The sequence below is a fragment of the Artemia sp. Qi Xiang Cuo genome, chromosome 19 (assembly GCF_049724085.1).
Source record: "Artemia sp. Qi Xiang Cuo chromosome 19, ASM4972408v1, whole genome shotgun sequence".
Classification (NCBI taxonomy): Eukaryota; Metazoa; Arthropoda; class Branchiopoda; order Anostraca; family Artemiidae; genus Artemia; species Artemia sp. Qi Xiang Cuo.
Window position 1 is genome coordinate 29,676,264 of NC_142812.1, and position 22,399 is coordinate 29,698,662.

A 22,399-nucleotide genomic window follows, 5' to 3' on the forward strand; every position below is an offset into this window, starting at 1 on the left:
GCTAGAGGATGTTCCCCCTTTTTTTAAAGGGGGAAACATAATTAGACTACATGGGCAAATAAAAAACATAATAATGCAAATTTTCTCTGGCTCATAACTTTTGATGGGTAAGACTAAACTTAATAAAATCTTATACATTTAAAATCGGCATAAAAATCAGATTCATTTGATGTTTCTATTGGTATTCAAATTCCCTTATTCAGAGTTTCGGTTACTATTGAGCCAGATCGCTCCTTACTTACAGTTCATTAATACAAACTGTTTGACCTTTTGATATATCTGAAACAAAATTAGACTACATGGGGCTAAATGTAAGTAAAAGCATAGATTCTGAAAGAATTCCTTTTTTCATTGAATTTTGTAGGAGATTCTGCTGATTGGATTTGCTAAATTTTTTTGAACAAGTCTGTTGAAATTTTATCAATTGTGCAATTTATGTGATTAAGGAAAACTCTGGTGAAACGTCCCAAAAAGCACAGTGTGATTAAACTCCAATATCATCCAGGCTAGGTAATATAGAAAAAACAGCAAGGAAACAAAACCAAGGAAACGTTTTCAGCCAGTTTTACTTTTTTGCTAGCTGGTGCTATCTATGGTTTGCTTTGTTTTTTTTTCTTCTTTCAAGGTTTTAGATCTTGCACTGACAAATGGTGGATAAGAAATTATTTTTAAAAGTAAAAAAAATTCAAATATTTGTTTACTGGCTTAAAAAAAAATTTCCTGTTTCCTTGTCATTGTTGTTTTTCATTCAACTAAAAGTTCCCACTACTACTGATATAGTGTCACTAATCTTCCCAGCCTCTCACACCAGTCTAGATCTAGAAAAAAAGCTACTATGACTGTTGACTCTTTATCTGTAGTTTACTGCTTCTTTGCTATCTATTTGATAGCAAAAAGTGTTTTATATTGAACTTCACACACAGATATCGACCTTATTAATCGACCATGTCGTTAAAAACTTCCCGAAATATTGGCTTGCTCACTCATCTTCGTCATTTATTTCCTAAGGCTATTCTAAAATCTATTTATTATTCGTTCGTCCAATCACTTTTTCTCTGTTGCGTTTTGTTTTGGGCGTCTACCTTTTAGTCTGTTTTCAAATCTCTCCAAATACTTTAAAATAAAGCAATGAGGATTCTTTTCAATGCTGATTTCAGATCTTCAGTTAGACACCTATATGGGACTTCAGGAATTATTCTTGGGACCAACTTCATTTAATTTCTATCTCTAGTATTTGTCACGATTATCAATATAGTAATTTCCCTTTAAATTTCTCCGACATTTTTCCAACTAATTCACAATTTCATAATTATCCTACTACGCATCGTTCTGACTTTTCGTGCGAAATTCGCCCGACATCGAGAGCGGGATTCAGCACCTGTCACACTGGCCCAAAAATCTGGAACTCAATTCTAGCATCAGTTCGAGAATGCAGCAACAAGCGACATTTTCTAAGACTGGTGAAGAAATATCTTATGACATGCTAAGCATGTCATAACATATTCTTGTCATAAGATATTCATAAGCATTCTTTTTCGTTGTTGTAAAATTAAGTTAGAAAATGGTTGTGTATTTTCGTTGGCAATATTTTCAGCGATAAAGTATGCCACCAGGCATGTGCGCTGTTTTGTAATATTTATTTATGTATGTGTTATAAATAAAAATATTCTACTCTACTCTGCATGATGTACACAGAGGAGTATAGGAAATAAATGATAGAAAACTGAAAAATACAAAATTACACTTCTAACGAAAAGGACGACAACAAGTAGCTCATAATACTCAATAACTCATGAATATATAATAAATAGCTTATGATAGCTCATTAGTGCACAACACTAAAAACATAAAAACGTAACGCATAAACACTGATAATACATAACGCATAAATAGCTGTTTTATTAAAGCAATGGCGACAAAACTATGTTTCCAGTAAACCAGACAATTAAGGGGAAAATTTATTCTATTTTCTCTAGATCGTCTAAGAAATCAGTCGTTTTGTTGATCCATTTTAATAGTAATATCAAATATTACAAATTTTAGTATAATATAACTATGTTTGATCCATAGTGGAATACCAAGAAAATATTTACAAAACCGGAAAAAGTACACGCGAATACGCTTTTTATCACTTTTAATCAAAAACTTCAAAAATGGACCAATGAAAAATACATGAGGTGCAAACATTGAATTATGAATTATAGCAAGTGTTTGTTTATCAAAACGACCTTTCACCCTGACTAGCAGGCCATAAGTTTTCTTAAGTTTTCCCAGTACAGACGATAACACCAATTCCCGCGTAGCTTTAATTGTCGGCCAAAAGGCAAGCCAAGCTATTTAATGGAATCATTATTAAAAATATTAAGAAATCCCACCCTAATTGAATGATGCTGGAAATCACTGTTATTATCTGCCAGTAGGAATTCTGTTTTAGTAGGTTCAACCTCAAATCCTATCTCCCGTCGATGCGAAATGTAATATATTTATTGCATTCTGTATTGATATTAAACTTTCCGAAAATAACAAAATATCATCAGCATACGACAAGTGGCTAATATCGATACCGTCAATCACACACGGGGGTAGGTGCCGTGTGTTCTAATTGCGTTATTAAATATGACGGGACTAAGAACTGACCGTTGTTTTACTCCACGACGTAAAGAAATTCGGTCTGAAAGTTGCCCCCCCCTGAAAAAATTCACACAGATGAATTACCATACCAACCTGTCAAACACTGGCTTATAAATGGGTTCACTCCACTACGCAACAATGATAAAAAAGTGTGGTTATGCAACATACTATCAAACGCTTTTGAAATATCAACTCCGCACACAAATACTTGTTTTTTAAATTTATGATGGTGTTCCAATATTTCTAGAAATATTGCGTGTGTATTTTGAACCCTACGCCACTTCAAAAACCCAATTGATGGTCCCCCACATCACATTTTGTTGATAAATATTGGAGTAAAATACTTTCAAATAATATACTAATAACAGAACAAAGTGTTATAGGTCTATACGATGAACAATATGAAGAATCCTTGCCCTTCTTGCGTATACAAACTACTTTACCTTCTCCCATCAAAAATGGACATACTGCTGGATTACAATTGCTTGATATAATAACGTAAGATGTTCTATTAGTTTTGTAGTACCATACAAAAGGTGCTCTGATAACAAACCATCTGGGCCAGGGGCCTTCCCAGATTTTAGTGATCTAATTTTAATCAAAACCGAAGATGGAGAAAAATAAACTAGGTTTTTATATGAGTTCAACTGAGAAAAATGCTTATATAACAATTCACAATAAGTCAATTCAGTTGATGATGGGTACAATGATACCATTGTTCCAGCGGGATTTGGTCTGATAAATCAGCTGATGATCGCGTTAGTCTAATAGCCTCATTATAAAGTAACTTTGGATTATTCCTAATTTTGGTTGATATATCTTTTACTTGTTGTTTCTTCCATGTTGCCACTAACTTTATACATTTCTTTTTTGTTGATTTAACTATTTGGCCACTTCTCGGGCGGTCACACTGATCCCAAATATGATATCATAGCCAATATTTCTCTTTTGTTTCGCCCAACCCAGGCATAACAGACCATCCCTTCTTTTGTGTATCTTTATGGACTTTAATAACAGGAACCACAACAGAAGCGGCAACTTTCATAGCATGAACTATTTCAGCATAATACATATCTAATTCCAACGAATGAAATTTTTGAGACTGTGATAGGAGGTGAAAAGGAATTCTAATTCTACTGAGAATATCATCTAATACGCATTGATATAAGTTTACGTCTATTCTATCCCACAGCTGTTTCTGAAACCATTTCGGACTATGACGCATATGACAAAAAAAAAACATTTAAAACAACAGACACTTCAAGGTAAGAATGATCACTAATCAACATTTCATCCGATACTTTAACAAGAGACTTTTTTAATGATTCAATATCTGAGATTATAAAGTCCAAATTTGCCACACTACCTGAATTATGAACATAAGTATAATCTCTGCTATTCGTTGCCATAGTTAGATCTTTCGGAAGTGATGATAATAAGATCTGGGACCACGGTAAACTAGAAATAGTAAGGTCAGTGTTAATATCGCCACAAAGCAAAATGGCTTTACCAGACGCTCGTATTTTATGAGAATTTTTTTAGAAACTTGCACATGCTTTAGCAAAACGTTCGTTAGATTGTTCGTTTCTGTAATGAGTAGACATATAAACTGCAAGAATAACGGTATGACCTAGATCAACCGCAACAAAAGTATCATTCGTTTCAAGTAAAACAGACTTAAGGCTCTTATTTAATCCAATCAAAATGCCACCAGAGGGACGACCTGCTATGATTTTCGCAGGACGGATGAAGAACGCATGTTCACAAGAAACTTCCAACTGATTACTATTAACGCCACTTAACTGGTGCTCTACTATACACACTTTTTCGAATGACTTGAATATTTCGGCTAAAACTATTAACTTATCTCTTGCTCCATTTATGTTCTGAAAATACAGGTTTACACTGTCATGTTCGGTGCAAAGGTCCATACCTGTGGGGGGGGGGGGGGTATCAGCCTCAAGCTTGAGTGCTCGAAGCACCGACAGGCATACAGCTCTTCAACACGGCACAGGAGAAGCTGTTGCTTCTGTGATTTCCTCCACAATTTGCGCATTTCACAGTAGAGGCTGAGCATGCATTATCACGGCTATTAATATGGGGCCCGGCACATTTACCACACTTAAGTTCGTTCACACATTCACGAGGAAAATGATCAAAGCCTTGGCATTTATAGCACCGCTTGGGTTGGTTCAGGAGAGTTGACACCCGGAAAAGTGAATAATCAATTTTGATGCCATGCTTTAGAGCGATATCGAGATCTAGTTGAGACTTAAAGGACAACCGCACGACCAAACTACCTCCAAAGCACTTTGCTTGCACAACAGAGTTAACTAGACCTGTAATAGTTGATTCATCAAAGCCCTTGTCAATCCATAAAATTCCTAGATGTTCCTTCCTTACAACCTTACCACTGATGCGTGAACCAGGTGGTAGTGCACATACCACCAATGAGGCAGAACCATTATCTTTCATAAACATCAGTAGCCTATCTCTCCGTTACTCAACATGGTTGACTTTGTCTAAGCATCATAAATTTGAAATTAACTTATGCTGCTTAGCAGGGTTGGACGACTGCATACTAGCAGGTACATTACTAAAACTAATAAGAACTGTAGCATTTTCTGACTTAGGAAGGAACGGCCACAAAATGTTTTGTTCATCCATATCTGTGCTAACAGACTCTTGTTTTTCAACGAGGAAATTTAACATTCAAACACAGTCATTTCATCTTTATGCCACAATAGTATTTGGTTTGTTTGGGAAAACCAGAACATCTGACGGGTCCATAATCGTAACTCGTGGAACAGGATCATCATTCGAGATTTGGTCTGATAGCAATTCGTAAAAGTCGGCCATGAAAGCCGCACTCGGATGTGAGCCTCGGTGCCTCTCAAGAATATCCACTTTCAAAATATCACGACGGATTTCAATAGTCTCTTTAAATGCATCTTCTTCGAAAAATTTCGCTGCTGGTTTAACAACAGCGTCCTTATCTGTCTTGTTAATAATTTGTCTCTGTAGAAAATTAAAAAATGGACAAATATACACTAAATCCATTAATCAGGGCACAAAAACTTACTTCCCATAATCTAAATGATAATCAAAGATCATAGTCCGTATTCGATCAAGCCGTTGGGAAGTTATAATGTCCTCACAGTACAAAGACTGAATCAATACTTATGGACAAGGGCTGAGCTTGCATTTTCCTTTTCTTTGCTCACACAAGCAAAGAACAGCATTAAGATTTGATATGGGCAAGAACTACTATAAGAAATAGACTGTTTCCATCTTCAATCCTTATTGTAACATTCAAGTGGTTGCAGGTGTTTTCCTGAAAACAACACATTTTTGACGTTTCTATTGAGAAAATGCTTACAATTTTAGAAAATTAATAAAGTTAATTTTAGAAAGTTACAAACCAGTCATATATTGTATTGTAGTAGCATTCAGTAAGGCATAAGTAGCTAGTTTGAGTACCTAGTTAGTGAGAGGGTTCTTTACTTTTTGAATAACCCTTCTAAATAAGTTTTCAGGCAAATTTTCTTTAACATAAGGAGTTACAGTACATACTATGAAGGTAACTATTCGAAGTTAGACAAAACATGTACATTTCCATTCTCTTTGTGAAGCATTGAGAACTGAAAAGCCAAAAAAAAGTAAACTTAATTGAATGATGCTGAATGATCTGTGGAAAATATATAGGCCTATAGGTCATTTTTAAATTACAATATGTAATTTCACTAATGAGTGATTTTAACACATACATAAAAACCAAGGTCTGATCACTAGTATCAACTAATATCAGATACCAGAATGGACTGAGCCTCACTAAAACCTCTGAACAGGCTTTTAATGTTAGGATTGAATTCTTACCTAGTAATCCACCATACCCACATCCAATATCAGCAAATTCCACTTCCAGTTTCACATCTGTCTTAGATACAATAGGGTATAACTCATTCCAGTTCATTTCCTCAGGTGAAACGGGACTGCAAAGGAAATGCTTCATGTTTTTGTATAAAACCATTGATCTTAGAACAATTTTTTTTTTCTTTTTTTGAGCAAAAATGCATGAGGTACATTGAATGTGATTAGAAAAAGACATGGCAGAAGTTACAGCTATAAGGATCAAGCTTTATGGGCTAAGAGAATAAAAAGAACCTTGCAATTAGCAAGATGTTAAGTAAAGAGTTAAGTTGGCTCTACACATTATTTATTTATTTTTTCTTTTCAAAGTGGATCTTTGTATAGAAGGAATTATAGTAAAAACTCAGGATTATAAATTAAAAGTAATAGTGTCCTTTTTAAGTTGTTGGTTTGAAAGCAATTTTAATTCTGACTTTGTTCCATTGGTTGGAATTTTCATTGAAATTCAAATTATCTAACTTATAAAAAAGTTTATGCAGAAAATATTCCATAGTAACTGTAAAAAAAGAGAAAAGATGGATAGTACAGGAAAAAAGTTGGATGGGCATAAAAAATTTAAGGTATTTGACAAAAACTAATGAAGCTTAGATTAAGTTAATAGTACATCAAGAACATTTAATGAATTTACATTGGTAAAAAGAAAGCAAACATTTGATTATTATTGTAGGTACTTCTTATCATTGCTACTGTAAAACCTATTTTAACTGACATTTCAACTAGTTGCTCTTGTGTCTTAAATGTGGCTTTGATGTAGTCCTAAATAAAAAAAAAAATCTTAACACTGATTAGAATTACAGCTAATTATTGGAATTATCATTTCAAAATCTGAAGTAAAAAAAAAAAAAAACAGATACAAACCAAAACCCATTTAAAAAAAAATACTGTCATGAATTCCAGAAGTTGAACTTTTCAAGACACTATTTTTAATATTACTATTTTAGTAACATTTAATGGTACTGTTAATATGTGTTGTTTTGGTGTAAGAAGAAAAAAAACATGAACTATTGATAGCAGTGAAAGTTGCATAGCTGAATGATCTATACATAGCTATATTTATCAGAGTGGATCAAAATAAATCCATGGATTTTGAAACATATTACCACAAAATATCAACTTAGCACTGGATTCTAAGCCAATGGTAGCCAATATTTTATGATTGTTTTGCAAGCCAAAAAAAGTACAAGGTATCACTTTACTCATCAATGAATACATCTTTCAATTCTCTTTCCTAATATACTAATTATTATCATTGCAAATTCCACTTTGAGGTCCTAAAGGAACCCTTAAATTGACACCATATTCCCTAATTTTTTTACCTAATTCAATTAAGATGAAAACCTACACTTGATTTTAAACCCGAAGCTATATTGATAGTTCAGAGTCATGTAGGCCTACTGATTTATTATGAGCAAATGAAATGAACATAACAATTTACAAACCTTTTAATTTTGCCATTTTCAATCCTGACAACAATCCATGGGTGGATTCTTACAGTTTAAATGAGACAAACTATAGATTGCTTTCATCAGACAAAACCAACAGAAAATAAGTCAAATTAAACATTGTTTTCAACAGACAAAATTAACTAAAAAAAAAAAAATTGGAAACAAACAAACAAATAAAATTACTTCAAAGTGGTTTGTAAATATAATTATTACTATTATTACAGTTGAGGCCAATCACCTTTCCCTAATGCAGGTAGATATTGCCCTAGGCTGTATATAGAAGTTAAAAATTGTCTTTTTTTATATTTACTTTATTTGGCATTATGGACCAACCCTTGACAAGAAGTAAGCACAAAAAATGTTACAAGCCTCTAAAATCACAGTACTTTGTATGTAGGCTACAGCCATCTATGACCCTATTAGGGGGAAGGATTGGGTCACAATTTTGACAGCAGTAATGATTATATTTGGAGACAGCTTTGGACTAATTTTTATTCAATTTTGTTCTTTTCAACTTTGTCGATTGAACAGCTTGAGGAATTTCACTTATTTTCATTCAATTCCATCAATAAACACATTTGTAACTTGTTTCATTTACATGGCAAAGCAAATACAAGAAAAACAGCAAAATTAAGATATAGCCTACTAGTTAGGTCTATTAGATTTTATATTATAAATCTATACATGCAGTATAGATGCTTGTGAAATATCCACTTAGCACCAGATTAAACTGAAAGGTAGGTTTTATTCTACTTCTAGTAGCAATTGAAAAAGTACTCCACCAAACTGAAACTAAGGGTTTTCAACAGTAATGTTCTCTTGGCCCTCCTGTATAGTAGTGAGTGCTGGAAACTTAACCAACAACAGGAAAAGAGGATTCTTGCATTCAAGAACAACTGTCTTCAAAGAATACTAAACATTGACTGGAGAGCATATGTAACAAACTAGTCAGTTTTTATCTATGTCATGGGGCATGTTATCAGTATGCATGAGCGTAGGGGGGGGGGTCAGGGGGCAGCTGCCCCCCTAGACCTTCAAATTTACATTAGATATGGCTGAAAAAGCAGTTGATAAAAGGCCATCCATTACACTATTGACTGCCCCCCCCTAGACAATATGCTGCCTATGCCCATGTCTGTATGACTGAGGATAGACTTCCTAAAACTGTACTGGAATGGCAGCCACAGAGATCCCATAGACGAGGATGGCCAAAAAATACACTTCATTGCACCTACCAGCAGGACCTCAAACACATCAATATGATGGTCCAGCCCCAGTGGGAAGATATATGGGCAGCAGTACATATGAGGGATGATTTGTGGCTCTTCCTGGATGCCTCTGGTGGTACAGGAGGAACTAAGGCTAAGGTAAGTAGCAAAAAAAGGGAAAAGGTTTCACTTTTAACTTTCCTTTACTGGTGAAAACTGAATCTGTCAGGGTAGCTGTTAGAGTAAGATACCCAGTAGTTGGGCATGTAATGACCACTTCAACTGTTAAACCACTGCAAAATATCCATTGAACCATCTAGAAAATGGATTGGTTCACTATTGAATTTGGCTTGTTTTTTTTTTAACTTGAGCATGGGCTCTTAAAATTTTACCAAAATACCTAAATCAGAAAGAGACTATATCTTAAATTATGTTGTAAACTGCAAATTTACCAGCTTACTAAGTAGCTAATTTACCTAAATAGTCCATCAAATTTGAAGTTCTAACACTATAGCCCCCCACTGAAGGCTCTATATACAGCCCTAATAATATGTTTCTTTTTTATTGTTCCTGTCATGACATGATGTGTAACAGGTAGCCTAGCAATAGTCTGGACTAGGTGAAATCTAATTTTGCCTGAGTGATTACAACAGAATTGCAGGTAAGCTAAATTATTCATTGTTGTACAATTTTTTTTAAAACAAAATTCTGAAAAATTTGAAGTAAGAGCTAATTTCTTAAAATACTTCCTTATGTCTGGCTGGAATCCTAGGCTCATAATGATATATAATATTTGCTATATAGGCTATTTGGGTAAGGTTGGGATAGGTTATAATTGAATTTATGATGGAAATGAACATCATAACCTATTTAGATTCAGGATGAAATTCTGATTATAGAGGTAAGTTTGTTTCTTGGCTATCTGAATACCCTACTCTGTTAAAACATAAAATTATGGGTAAAATTCTACTTTAGCTACTTTGGGCTATCTTGGAAAAGGGGTTAGGTTAGGAAAATGAAACTTTTAGGGATGGGTCTACAGGCCAAAATATGTCCTGGGAAGGTATTTTGAAGTACCTATCTCCACTCCTTCTCCCTGTACAGGGTCCTGACTTTTGATGACCTTTAAAAATATCTATATTACAAAAGTGAAACCTTTCAAAATAGATCTTCTGCTCAGATGTAGTACAACAAAATTGTTTTCAGCTTCACAACTTTGCTCAGTCCTAATTTATAAGGTAAAGATATGCAAATACATTTTCTAAATTAAGAGAAAAAACAATATTGATATGGCTTAAAATTCTACACAAATAACAAGAATTGCATTTTCAGAACTAAAGCCAGATAAAAAGAAACTGATAACTGAAAAATAAGGTAAAATGTTTTTCTGTGAAAATTTTAATAGATACAGACCTGTCATCTCAGCAAATTTCAGGATCTTCTAGAGGGAGAAGGAGTGGATGTAGGTACTTCAAAATACCTTTCCATGACATACTTTGGTAAATATTTTGTTATCCATATTATTGACTTATGAATGAAGTAAACATACCATTCAATGCCTTTTTTTATGCTCTTTCCAAATATAATAATCATTTTTGTTAGAAATAAATTTTGCTCCTACCCATATATATACCAATTCAGGGTATATATTTGTGCATTAGAGCGGGGGGGAGTTTAAACTTCCCTTTCATTTACACAAGAAATAGAACATACCCCCACCCCTCTAATATGCAAATATATACCCTGAATTGGTATATATAGGAGTGGGGTGAAATTCATTTCCAACAAAAATGATTATTATATTTGGAAAGAGTGTAAAAAAAAGACATCAAGTGGTAAGTTTACTTTATTTGTAAGTAAATAATATGAATAACAAAAAATTTACCCATACTTTTCCCTGTAGGCTAGATCCATCCATGAAAGTTTCATTTTCCTAATCTTGCCCCTTTCCAAGATAACCCAAAGTAGCTAAAGTAGAATTTACCACCAAATTTTCCTACAAAACATTTTTGGCAAACAACAAGCTATTATTTTGGGTAGGCCTACTAGGCTCCTCATTTAGCCTGATAGGATAAAAGACCTTTTTTGGGAAAGACCACTTTTCTTTGGCATTCTGGAAAAATAGAAATGGGTTTTTGGACCCCCTCCCCCTTTTAACTACAGCATGATGCAATGTGAGGGCAGTAACAAGAACCTGCCTTCTTGGTCAAATTTTCACCAATAATTTGTCAGCATAAATGAAAAATATTGTCTCTGTTTTGACAAGCAATTGAAAAGAAAAATTATATTTAATATTTATGAATTATAGAATAAATAGCCTATCAAGCAATAAAAGTTAAATTTCTAGAATCAGAAGAAAATCAGCTTTCTGTTAATTTGTGAATAAAACTGAAACACTAAAAGGGGTAAAATTCCACTTTAGCTACTTTTGGCAATCTTGGAAAGGGGTTAGGCTTGGAAAATGAATTTTTCAGGGAGGGGTCTACACCCTAAAGTATGTCCTTGGAAGGTATTTTGAAGTACCTATATCTACTCTATTGTTCTCTAGAGGGTCCTGAAATGTGTCTACATAACAGGTACTTATTGAAATTTTAACAAAACAATCTTTTATCTTAATTTTCAATTATCAGTTTCTTTTTTTCTAGCTTTAGTTCTGAAAATGCAATTCCTGCTATTTGAGTAGAATTTTAAGCCATATCAGTGTTTTTTTCAAAATGTAGGAAAATGTATTTGCATGTCCTTAAAACCTTATAAATTGGGTAAATTTTTACCAAATCATATTATTGAGTTTCAAATAAAGTGAATATACCATTTGATGCCTTTTTTATGCTGATTATCAATATAACAATCATTTCTATTGGAAAACGAATTTTAGCCCCCCCCCTATATATGCCAATTCAGGGTATATATTTCTACATTAGGGGGGTGGGTCAAATTTTATTTCTGATGTAAATGGGAGGTAAGTTTAAACTTTACCAACCCCCCCACCCCTAATTTAGAAATATATACCCTGAATTGGCATATATAGGGGGGGGCTAAAATTCATTTCCAATAGAAATGATTATTATATTTGTAACAGCATAAAAAAGGCCTCAAGTAGTGTATTCACTTTATTCCTAACTCAATAATATGATTTGGTAAAAATTTACCATAAATTGGGATTGAGCAAAGTTTTGAAGCTGAAAACAATTTTATTGTACTTCATTTTAGCAGAAAATCTATTTTGAAAGGTTTCACTTTTATAACACATAGATATTTAATGGTCATCAAAGGTCAGGACCCTCCAGAGGGAGAAGGAGTGGAGGTAGGTACTTCAAAATATCTTCCCAGGACATACTTTAGCCTGTAGACCCATTCCTAAAAATTTTATTTTCCTAACCTAGGCCTAACTCTTTTCCAAGATAGCCAAAAGTAGCTAAAGAAGAATTTTACCCTAAAAGGATATATACATCAAAATAGGATATTTGGTATTTCCAAAAAGAGATCCCTGTAGATAGGCTAAGTCAAACTAATAATTTCAAGAGTTTGATCCTAAATAAAGACCATATTGGTGCATAGCTTAGATGTTTAGCTATTCATTAATATATAAAATTCTTCTCAACTCCTCTTTGGTACCAAGACGTGGGGGTTTTAGTTTTACATAACTTTGTTAAATTGGATACTGGTTTTTACCCTAGGCCTACCAACTTGGAAAAAAAGGCGTTTATTTCACAAAACTTGATCAACCACTGAGAATATGTGTTCATTAGGACCTACTAGTCAAAAGAATGATCAGATATAGGGTTTGAATGAGCCCTCTGCCTATAATACTTCTTCTGAGGATGTTTCCCCATTTTATCCTTTTGGCGAGATTTTATTTTAAATGTATGGTAGAAATTTGCCAGTGTTTTCAACTTTTAATGTGGGTTAATCACATCAATTAAATTAAATATTTCGGATATAAAAAAAAAACTAAATGGTTCATACCACTTCTTGAGTGTTTCCAGGAAACAGATAATTGTGGATTATTACAAAGTAATTAATAGTATTGCATATAATGCAATCAAAACATAAACACTTAAACCAGACGATGTTTACGCGGCAAACTGTGACGGCAACTTTAGCATAATTTGCGTTTCAGTGGTTACAGCTATAGGCCAAATTACAGATTATAAGGAATAACACATATAGGTGGGTCAATTCACGAAACATTAAGGAACAGTGTGAGTGGTTTTATTTTTTTAAACTCATCGGCCAATTTTATTATACTATCCACTTTTTTTTAACGGAAATACGAAAAAAAGTCAATAAAAAACCAAAAAACGTATTTTTTCCCCCTCCTACCATTGATCTGGCCACCAGACCAATGGTAAGTTGAAAGAAGAATTTCTTCGAAACCATTCCTCATGGTTCTTGTGGTTCAGATAACTTAAGGCAAGATATAGGAATGCACATTATAGAAATCTAAGAAGTGCTAGAGAAGCCCGGGTCCCCATTTTACACTTTTGTGGTAGATTTTGTAGAACAACCTTTTCTGCATCTCTTCTAAATTTATTTCGTTCAACGAAAGCTTATGGACGTATTAATCTCACAACAGTTTCATCATTTCTCTTTTGCCGATCTCAACGATATCGCTGCCTTTTTGACGGTTCACGGAAGCATCAGGGCTCGTTTGTCTTTCAAACGTACCTTGGGAATGCCGTTGTCTCTGACTGAGAAATGATTCACGCCAAAATCAACGTAAATCGTTGCTGTTACTTTTCACACTTTCATAGATGAAGATTTTCTTCCATGGAAGGGCTTTCATCACTAATGAAGGAAAGACAAATTTACAAAGATTGAATATTTTTCAGGCTGGCTGTCAGGTCTAGCATATTTCTATCTTACATCCCAGATTTGGTTTTATTAGCCTATTTTAAAGTATAGATTCGGAAATCACAGATGTGTCTATCTTGTCTGGCCGTATCAACATTTCTTCTCTCTCTTCATGGGTTTCATGTGCTATAGAGCTTGAACGCGAATTTTCCCTTGATTTTCCCAATGCTTTCTTTGAGACGGTGTTCATCTCCAAAATTTTCATCTCCTGAGGTCAGTCAAGATGAAACCTGCTTTGGTTCCTGGCTATATCTGAGTAGCATATAGTTTGCTTGAAAGATTAGAAGTTGTAGCTACTCCTTTTCAAACAACAAAAGTAAGAAGGCGAAGAGGTTCTCTCTTTCGAGAGGAATAAGAGGGTTTCTACTTTCTGCATAATTGGATGAATCTTTCCCTTGGTAGCTTCTGTCCCACATTTTAGCAATGTTGATTATTGTAAAGCTTGAATTATGGTTGCTATCTTGCCCTGTTTCGTTTTCTATTTCCTCATCATCAGACTAACTTGAACTCTAGTCCTTTCTTAAAATCTGATTTATGATGATGGCAGAAACTCTTGACCCTATAACCTTATCTGATAGCCATTCATCTTCTTTTTCTTAAGAAAAAGAAGACAATCCGCAAATATGAGAGGCTCTTGAATGAGCCAAAGTTTTCCTTTGGGCATGATAATTTTGATGCAGCTTATTGGTGAATGTCTTAGTTGATTTTTAATATTTTCTGCATGATCATCACAGTAATTTTGTGGAAAACCAAAAAATCAAACAACTTATCACATGTAATCTGTGGTAGAAAAACAATAATGCTCTCCGAAAAAAAAAAATTACCCCGACGTTTAAAGATCACATACCTTTCTGTTTGCGGTGCATTACTACAAAAATTGTCAACTTTTCTTGTAAAATCGTTAAAAAAAGCTATGGTAAAGCTCTGCATTTTTTTGCCACTAGGTACGTAAGGTTACTCTCTTTCGAGGACCAGAAACCCAAAGAGGGGGACAGGGTGCTTGCTCCTTCACCCTTTCTAACGTATGGTTGCTGCCTTAAGCAGAATTTGGGTGACTTGCGTTAATAAAAGCTCATCCTTAACTTGTCGATTTTAACCTATAAGATCAGTTACTCAAAGGCCCTAAAAAAACAATTAAAACTGGTATTGCTTTTCATTGATCCGATAAATAGAAATCGGTACTTAAAATCTGGCGATAACTTGATTTTTCATGTTAAATTTGGCAAGTAAAAAAAAGAAAAGAAAATGCTGAATTCCGTGCTATTGAATAAAGTTTCTCCAATGGTTTCCGTCGGAATCGATTGGTGTTTTGTGTGTGTCTGCAACAGTTATCCAAGGAGGGTGTTTCCGCCCGCCAGGTGTCTTCACCGAGAAAAAAAGATTGTGGTAAAGTTTATAACTACTGAATATTTATACTAGAATACACCTGACTAACTAGTTGAGGCCAGAGTCCGGAAGTATTAGAATCTTTAATCAAAATTATCTGGCAAGGTAAATTTTGCTAATTAGGTGGGGTAATAGGGGTACTACTGTTTCAGGTTCTATTTGATCAGTCAGAAGTATTTCAAATAGGATGAGAAAAAGTAAACTAAAGGTTTCCATAGTGAGTTGAGAAAACTTGGAATATCCACATATGAATAGACACAAATTTATCAATTCAAGGTATTTACCAATTATTTCTCTTAACAAGCAGAAATGCCCCTTTGTATCTTACGTAAACTATCCTTTCAAAAAAGAAGATATTGTTAACTGAATTTCCTTAGTTTGCGGATGGAAGTTTAGATTTCCAACGTAACTCTAGTTCAACTAATAACACTCGCTCCTAGCCTTTCTGTATAGACAGAATGGCTAGCCTAGCTGTATAGACAGTAGAGAAAGGATTGAGTAGGTAAAAGAATAAGCTGGCGAGGGGCAGACCTCTACTCAGGATTCAAACATCATCGTATTGACACTAGAGAACGATCTAGGAGGTAAACAAAAACCAGTGTCTAGGAAATTTCAATTATATGTGTAAGATCTAATAATAACGCTTAGCTTAAGTTCCAAGAGACTCTTTATTTAGGGGGGGGGCGCAAAATTCTATTAGTTTTCTGTTACTTGTTTCGACCGCCACTTTAGCAAATGGTTATTCTAAGTTAATTCTCACTACTGCTCAATTAACAGTAATTTTCAGTTCTGGGAAAGGACCCAAGGGATCCTTAAAAAAGGGACAAATCTTAAAATTAATCAATTTTCAGGTTCAGTTATGTTTCAATAATGCTATAGATTTGACTAACTCGGCCTTAACTAAGAAAAAAGGATAAGAGATGATTATAAGAGCTGCAACCAAATCAAAGTAAGATGTAAGAAAAACATTAAGCTAATAAAAGGGTAATCACAATTTTCTGATATTATCAGAATGAAGCTTAATAAAATACCTTAACCAAAAGTATTAAGTCAGAGTTAGTTGGATTTGCAGTCGAATGAGCCCATTTTCAAATTTATACGACAACGCTTTCTATGAAAATCTTATATGCACCCAGGGCATAACTTGTAGCCCTTGCCCTGAGGACTCTGGGCGGGGGATTGTCATCCTAAAAGACCTAATTTTCAGAACTTTCAACTACGTTGAACAAAATGGCTGTATAAAACACGGTTGTAGATCAACAATGTATCACTAGAAAGGCTTGTTCATTAACAATGTTTATCAATAAAGTTGCCAGAAAACGGACACAAGAAGCCTTAGCCTTAGCATTTCAAGAAGAAGAATAATCTGACTGCGTAAAATTTATACAGTGAATTGAATCTAGCTTGCTACCAAGCATTGGGGTTTAACCTTTATTTTCGTGTGATAAATATTCTTATTCTCATCAGTGATTTTTGAGCAGTGAAAATGAGCTCAGACAGTCCTCTAAAAGAGTGTGTGTGCTGCGAGAAAATTACACTTCCAGGGGAGTTGGTACCTAAGCCATTCCTACAACAAGCAGAAAATGCTTTGCTAGGGCACATTGTCAAAAACAGCCCACTCAGTATAGAACAACCTATAGTATTTCCAGGGAGAATTGGAGATCAAGGTTCACATGGATTTGAAGCAGAATACAGAGTTCATGATGAAACAAAGAAGTCTAATATTCAAATTTATATATTTTATAGCTCTAAATAAAAAAAAAAAAAATGAAGAGGTTGGAGACTTTCTGCTGATATCAAAATATGCATTAACTGCTATAGAAGTTAAGCTTCCAAACTTGGTATAGACCCATCAGAACTTAATTTAGAAAATTTCCGGAAGAAGTTGGTGTCAAATAAGTTTGAGAAACAGCAAGAACATATTGTATCTCTTCTTGGATCCTAACTGAAAAACCATCATTGCAAGCCTGACTCTGTTAAAATAAATTACTATTATTTGTTTTCAAATATAAAGCATCCAAACTTGACAGAAAAGCAAATAAACATGAACCATGATCATCTGCTTTTCCAAGATGATTATATAGAAAAACTTAATGACCTCACCACAAATCAAAAGGAAATCATAACAGCTGATTGAGAATATTCACTTTGTACTTGACTAGTATGGTTAGTTCTTTTTCTTTTTTCTTAAATAATGCACTTATAAAATCAGGAGTGTAATTTGCAATCAGGAAGGGGGGACAACTGTCCCTCAAAGACCTTAGTTTGTCTTTATCCCCTTCAATTCCTTACTTTTCCCCCCTTCCAGACCCCAATTTGCCCCCTCCCACCCCAGTTTGCCCCCCTTCCAACCAAAATGTAATTTCTCTAGTTTGTAAAAACTAAAATAGGCCTGCATAATTCAAGAATCCACATACATACGTCTGTTTTCTTTAGTATATCTTTAACCTTTTTTTTACTACACAGATCATTTTCAGTTTTCACTGTCATTTCCACTTGACTTGAACAAATTGACTGCATCCCCAGACAATTTTTTAGATGTTAGATGTTCAAACTGTCCTTACTTTGTAATTTTTTATAAAAAAAAAGTTAGGATTAGGACCAATGCATCAAAATGCATCTGATCTTCTCTAAAATCTAGCCACATTGGCCTTTTCTGGATAAAAGTAAATTAAAATGGCAGGCAAAATAATTTCTGAGACCACACTGGCTAATCATGATAAACAAAAAATCGCGAAGAAAGGAAACGAGGACAATTAACAGCCAGTGAAAAAATTGAAAAAATTATGCAAATATTTCGGTCAAGGCCTCCGCTTGACCGTCCTTAGTGCAGAATAAAACTAATAAAAATATAAAAACCAAACCTTAAAATAAAAACACCAAACTAAAATTGGACGACCCTTTCTTAGTAATGGTGAAAAGGTAACTGAATAAAAAACACAAGTCTAAATGGCATTTCAGAATTTGATTTTGCGTAAAGCACTTTTAAAGGCTGATCGCTTTCCAGTTTGATTGTTATCGGAGACTCTATTCGATTGCACAATATAACTTTGTGGATGTATGTAAAAACGATCAGAATTAATAATTTTGTCTTAAATGGGACTTAGAAAAATTTCTCCAGTGTCTCTATTGAGAGCTACCTTTTGGTGAATGTCCTTTTTTATTTCAACTGCCTCCCTGAAAACTTGCGTGAGACCTTTAACGGGGGCAACGATAGAGGCCTCGTCAAACAAAATGAAATGGTGTGGATTCTCGTACACATGTTGCACCAAGGCGGAATCAAAAACTTCAGGCCTTGGCGTAACCTCATTGCCTTTTCGATTGAGGACTTATGTTCAGATAACCTCTCCCCAAATTGCTGCTGGGTTCTACCAACATAAAAACCGCCACATGAAAAAGGAATTCTATAAACACCACTACCCAGAATGGGGCTGGTTTTATCTTTGCCGTTGTTAAAAAAGTTCTGTGTAATATTTGAATTTTTAAAGGCGACGCTAAGTTTATATTTTTTAAAGATTCTTTTCAATTTGTCACTCAATTTTGGAATGTAGGGTAGAGCAGTGAAAAGTTTCTTAACATCCACCAATGGGACGGTATCTGTTGGGGCTTGTGGACCTGATGCACTCCCCTCTGCCTTTTTTCGTCTTCTGTCTATAATGGTCTCAAATAATTTTATAGGGTAGCCATTGCAAAATAAAATGTCCTTAATATAGTTCAATTCTGAGTCTATGTGAGGCTCTGAGTATATTCTTATTACACGGTCAACCAAAGAAATAACAACTCCTCTTTTTATGCAGGGAGAGTGGTTGGAGGAAAAATGCAAATACCTATCGTTATGCGCCGGCTTTCTATAAATAGAAAATTCAAGGCCAGGAGACTTATTGAAAATTAAAACATCTCGGAAAGGAAGTTTGTGGTTATGTTTTAGTTCTAAAGTGAACTGAAGGTTAGAGTCCAAAGTGTTTAGATGAGTTAAAAAGGAGTTAAGTGACTCTCCTCCATGCTCCCACAGAGAAATAACATTATCGACAAACCTACCCCAGAAACGGTGTTTCATCGGAAAATTTTCCAGAGCAGAGATTTCTATGAATTCCATATAAAAAGTTGCCAAAAATGGTGAAAGACTTGTACCCATGGGTAAACCCCTAATTTGGGTGAAAAATTGATTATTGTATCGGAAATATGAGGAGGAACTATTGCAAAGACGGACGAGATGCATAATAGTTTCTATATCCAGTGTTTTGTCGTCTATTTGATCAATATTATCTTCTAAATTCATTTGAAGAGCTAGTTCACATTTTTTAATATCACAAGACGTATACATAGAAATGGCATCGAAACTGGCCAAAATTGTATCTTTTTTATTTCAATGTCTTTTAATTTTTCAACAAGGTGAACTGAATTTCTTATGTATGAAGTTTGCGTTTGCATAAGGGGGCGAAAAAGGGTTGACAGCCATTTCCCCAATCTGGAAGTCGGAGAGCTATAAGAAGCCACAATTGGGCGTAGGGGGACTCTATCTTTGTGGATTTGTGGGAGCCCGTAAAATTTAGGAGCTGAACAACCTTTAGGGTAAAATAATTTATGCATTTGTGGAGTAATAAGTCTTTCAGTTTGCAAAATTCCTAGCTCCTTTCGTACTAAACGGGTGAACTTATCGGTGGGGTCTGAATCTATGGGCTTGTAAGTATGGGTGTCGGATAAAATATTAATTCTGATCGTTTTTACATACATCCACAAAGTTATATTGTGCAATCGAATAGAGTCTCCGATAACAATCAAACTGGAAAGCGATCAGCCTTTAAAAGTGCTTTACGCAAAATGAAATTCTGGAATGCCATTTAGACTTGTGTTTTTTATTCAGTTACCCTTTCACCGTTACTAGGAAAGGGTCGTCCACTTTTAGTTTGGTGTTTTTATTTTAAGGTTTGGTTTTTATATTTTTATCAGTTTTATTCTGCACTGAGGACGGTCAAGCGGAGGTCTTGACCGAAATATTTGCATAATTTTTTCAATTTTTTCACTGGCTGTTAATTGTCCTCGTTTCCTTTCTTCGCGATTTTTTGTTTAAAATGGCAGGCAATATTATATTGACAAAACTATATTCCATATGTTGAAAATTCTTGTCTGATGTGTTGGAACCACACCAACTAAAAATGTTCCTTTTGCCAAATTCAAATGTAGATATTGGCTTCTATTATAATATTCATTTCTTTTAAGAATATCTTATCAAGACAGACAGCAACAGGCCCTGCTGTAATATAGGTGACTGTTAAATCTTCACTAAATATGTAAAATAGATGAGATAAAATTGGTGTTAAAGATCCATGGGCCTTCTGACAAAAACAGTTGTTGAATTTATAAGTACTTTCCCAAGAACAAGTGATTTTGATGTTTATTATTTCTAATGATATTTTAGATGAAAAAAATTTATTTTTTTCTTAACTGCTTTTTTTTTGATTTGATACAAGGTTGTTCTATCATCTGAAAAGCTGCCAGTTGGCCTCATACCATTCTCATATTTTTAAGCATTTTACTTGGTTAATCACAACATCTTAACTCATTTATCACTGAATAATTTAGAAGTAGACCCTCTCTTAGTGCATTCTGTATCTGTTTTCTTCCAAATAGATTCTAAGTTTTTGACCAAAATAAGAATTTACATATGAAAGTAAATTCTACTAAGTCAACTATAATGACAGTTAACTTCTCAAAGTTCTTGAAATCCACTCCTGTTTTCTTAGACCTTATCCCACCTAAAATGCTAGTAAAACATATTAAATTTGTTTTTGTCACAAATTTTCTAATAATCTTAAGTAGGACCTGTATATTTCAAGAATTTTAGACTTTTCAGACAAAGGATGGTCAAAACTACTTTTTTTTTAATTACCTTACCTTAAATTACCTTAAATTACACGTGCTAGCGACAGGACGAATCCAGTGTCCGCCAGCTTCAGTGATGAAAGTTAATCATCATCTGTGGTGTCCCAAATGGTGCACCACGGTTTGTTGAGCCACTTCCTGTCCACTGATGACTTGAACGCATCCACGCTGGTAGAGGTTACTGTTTTTTAACTAAGGGAGTTCCACAAGCTGACAACTCTATTTGAGAAGAACTTGTTCCTTAGGCTGGTGTTGGCTCGTTTCCAGAAAAGCTTTTGGGAATGACCACAAGCTCTATTTGAATTTTCCGGTTGAAAAAGGCCAGGAATGGTATCCTCAGCATCTAGAATCTTGTATGCTGTTATCACATTGCCTCATTTGCAACCATATGTTAGAGATGGTATTCTAAGCTTACGGAGACGGGATGGATAAGGGACATCATAGAGGTCTCTAATACATTTCGTTGCCCTCCTCTGGACTGATTCTAGAGCTGCTTGGTCTGTCTTATTGATTGGGCATGCGGTACACATTCCAAACTCTAATCTTGGTCGAACTAGACTCTTGTATAGCTTGGTCATAACTGTTGGAGATCTGCTAGTGAACGTTCTTTTGATTAAGCCAAGAGTCTGATTAGCCTTCGCAATAGTCGCTTGTGCATGAATATGAAATTTCAATTCGTCGTCTACCAGGACACCAAGATCGCTCTCCGCGTGGCTGCTGGAAATGGCATTTCGGGACCCATCCCTACAATCCATATGGTACTGAGTGTGTGGGTTTTTCTTCCAAGGTGGAGAGTAAATGGTAGATTAAAAATGGATTAAAATGGTAGATTAACTTTGAAATGGCCAAACATTGACACCATTTTCACAGTGAACAACAAAGAGATCTTTGCTGGATTGTTAAAGCTGAGAGGAAGTGGGCCATTCCAGGTAGGGTTTGGAGATACTATTCTTGTGGCATATATGGAAGAGTCATATGACCTAGATTACTCAATTACACTGCATATGATTATCTAATTTTGTTCCTATACTTGAGACAATTTTTTCAGTTTCTTGCTTCCAC

At 34.6% G+C, this 22,399-nt stretch overlaps 1 protein-coding gene across 3 annotated transcripts in view; it reads right to left on the bottom strand.

The window, feature by feature from the left end:
- Positions 1-13,070, bottom strand: part of LOC148940708 (tRNA (guanine-N(7)-)-methyltransferase) — a 102,813-nt gene extending 89,743 nt beyond the window's left edge. For all 3 annotated transcript variants that reach the window (XM_089105557.1, XM_089105556.1, XM_089105555.1), the window contains exons 1-2: positions 12,971-13,070; positions 6,508-6,623 (exon numbers count right to left, since the gene is read on the bottom strand). In XM_089105557.1, coding sequence (XP_088961683.1) covers positions 6,508-6,623; positions 12,971-13,047 — 193 coding nt within the window. In that variant the 5' untranslated portion in view covers positions 13,048-13,070. The remainder of the gene's footprint in view (positions 1-6,507; positions 6,624-12,970) is intronic.
- Positions 13,071-22,399: the final 9,329 nt, after the last annotated feature.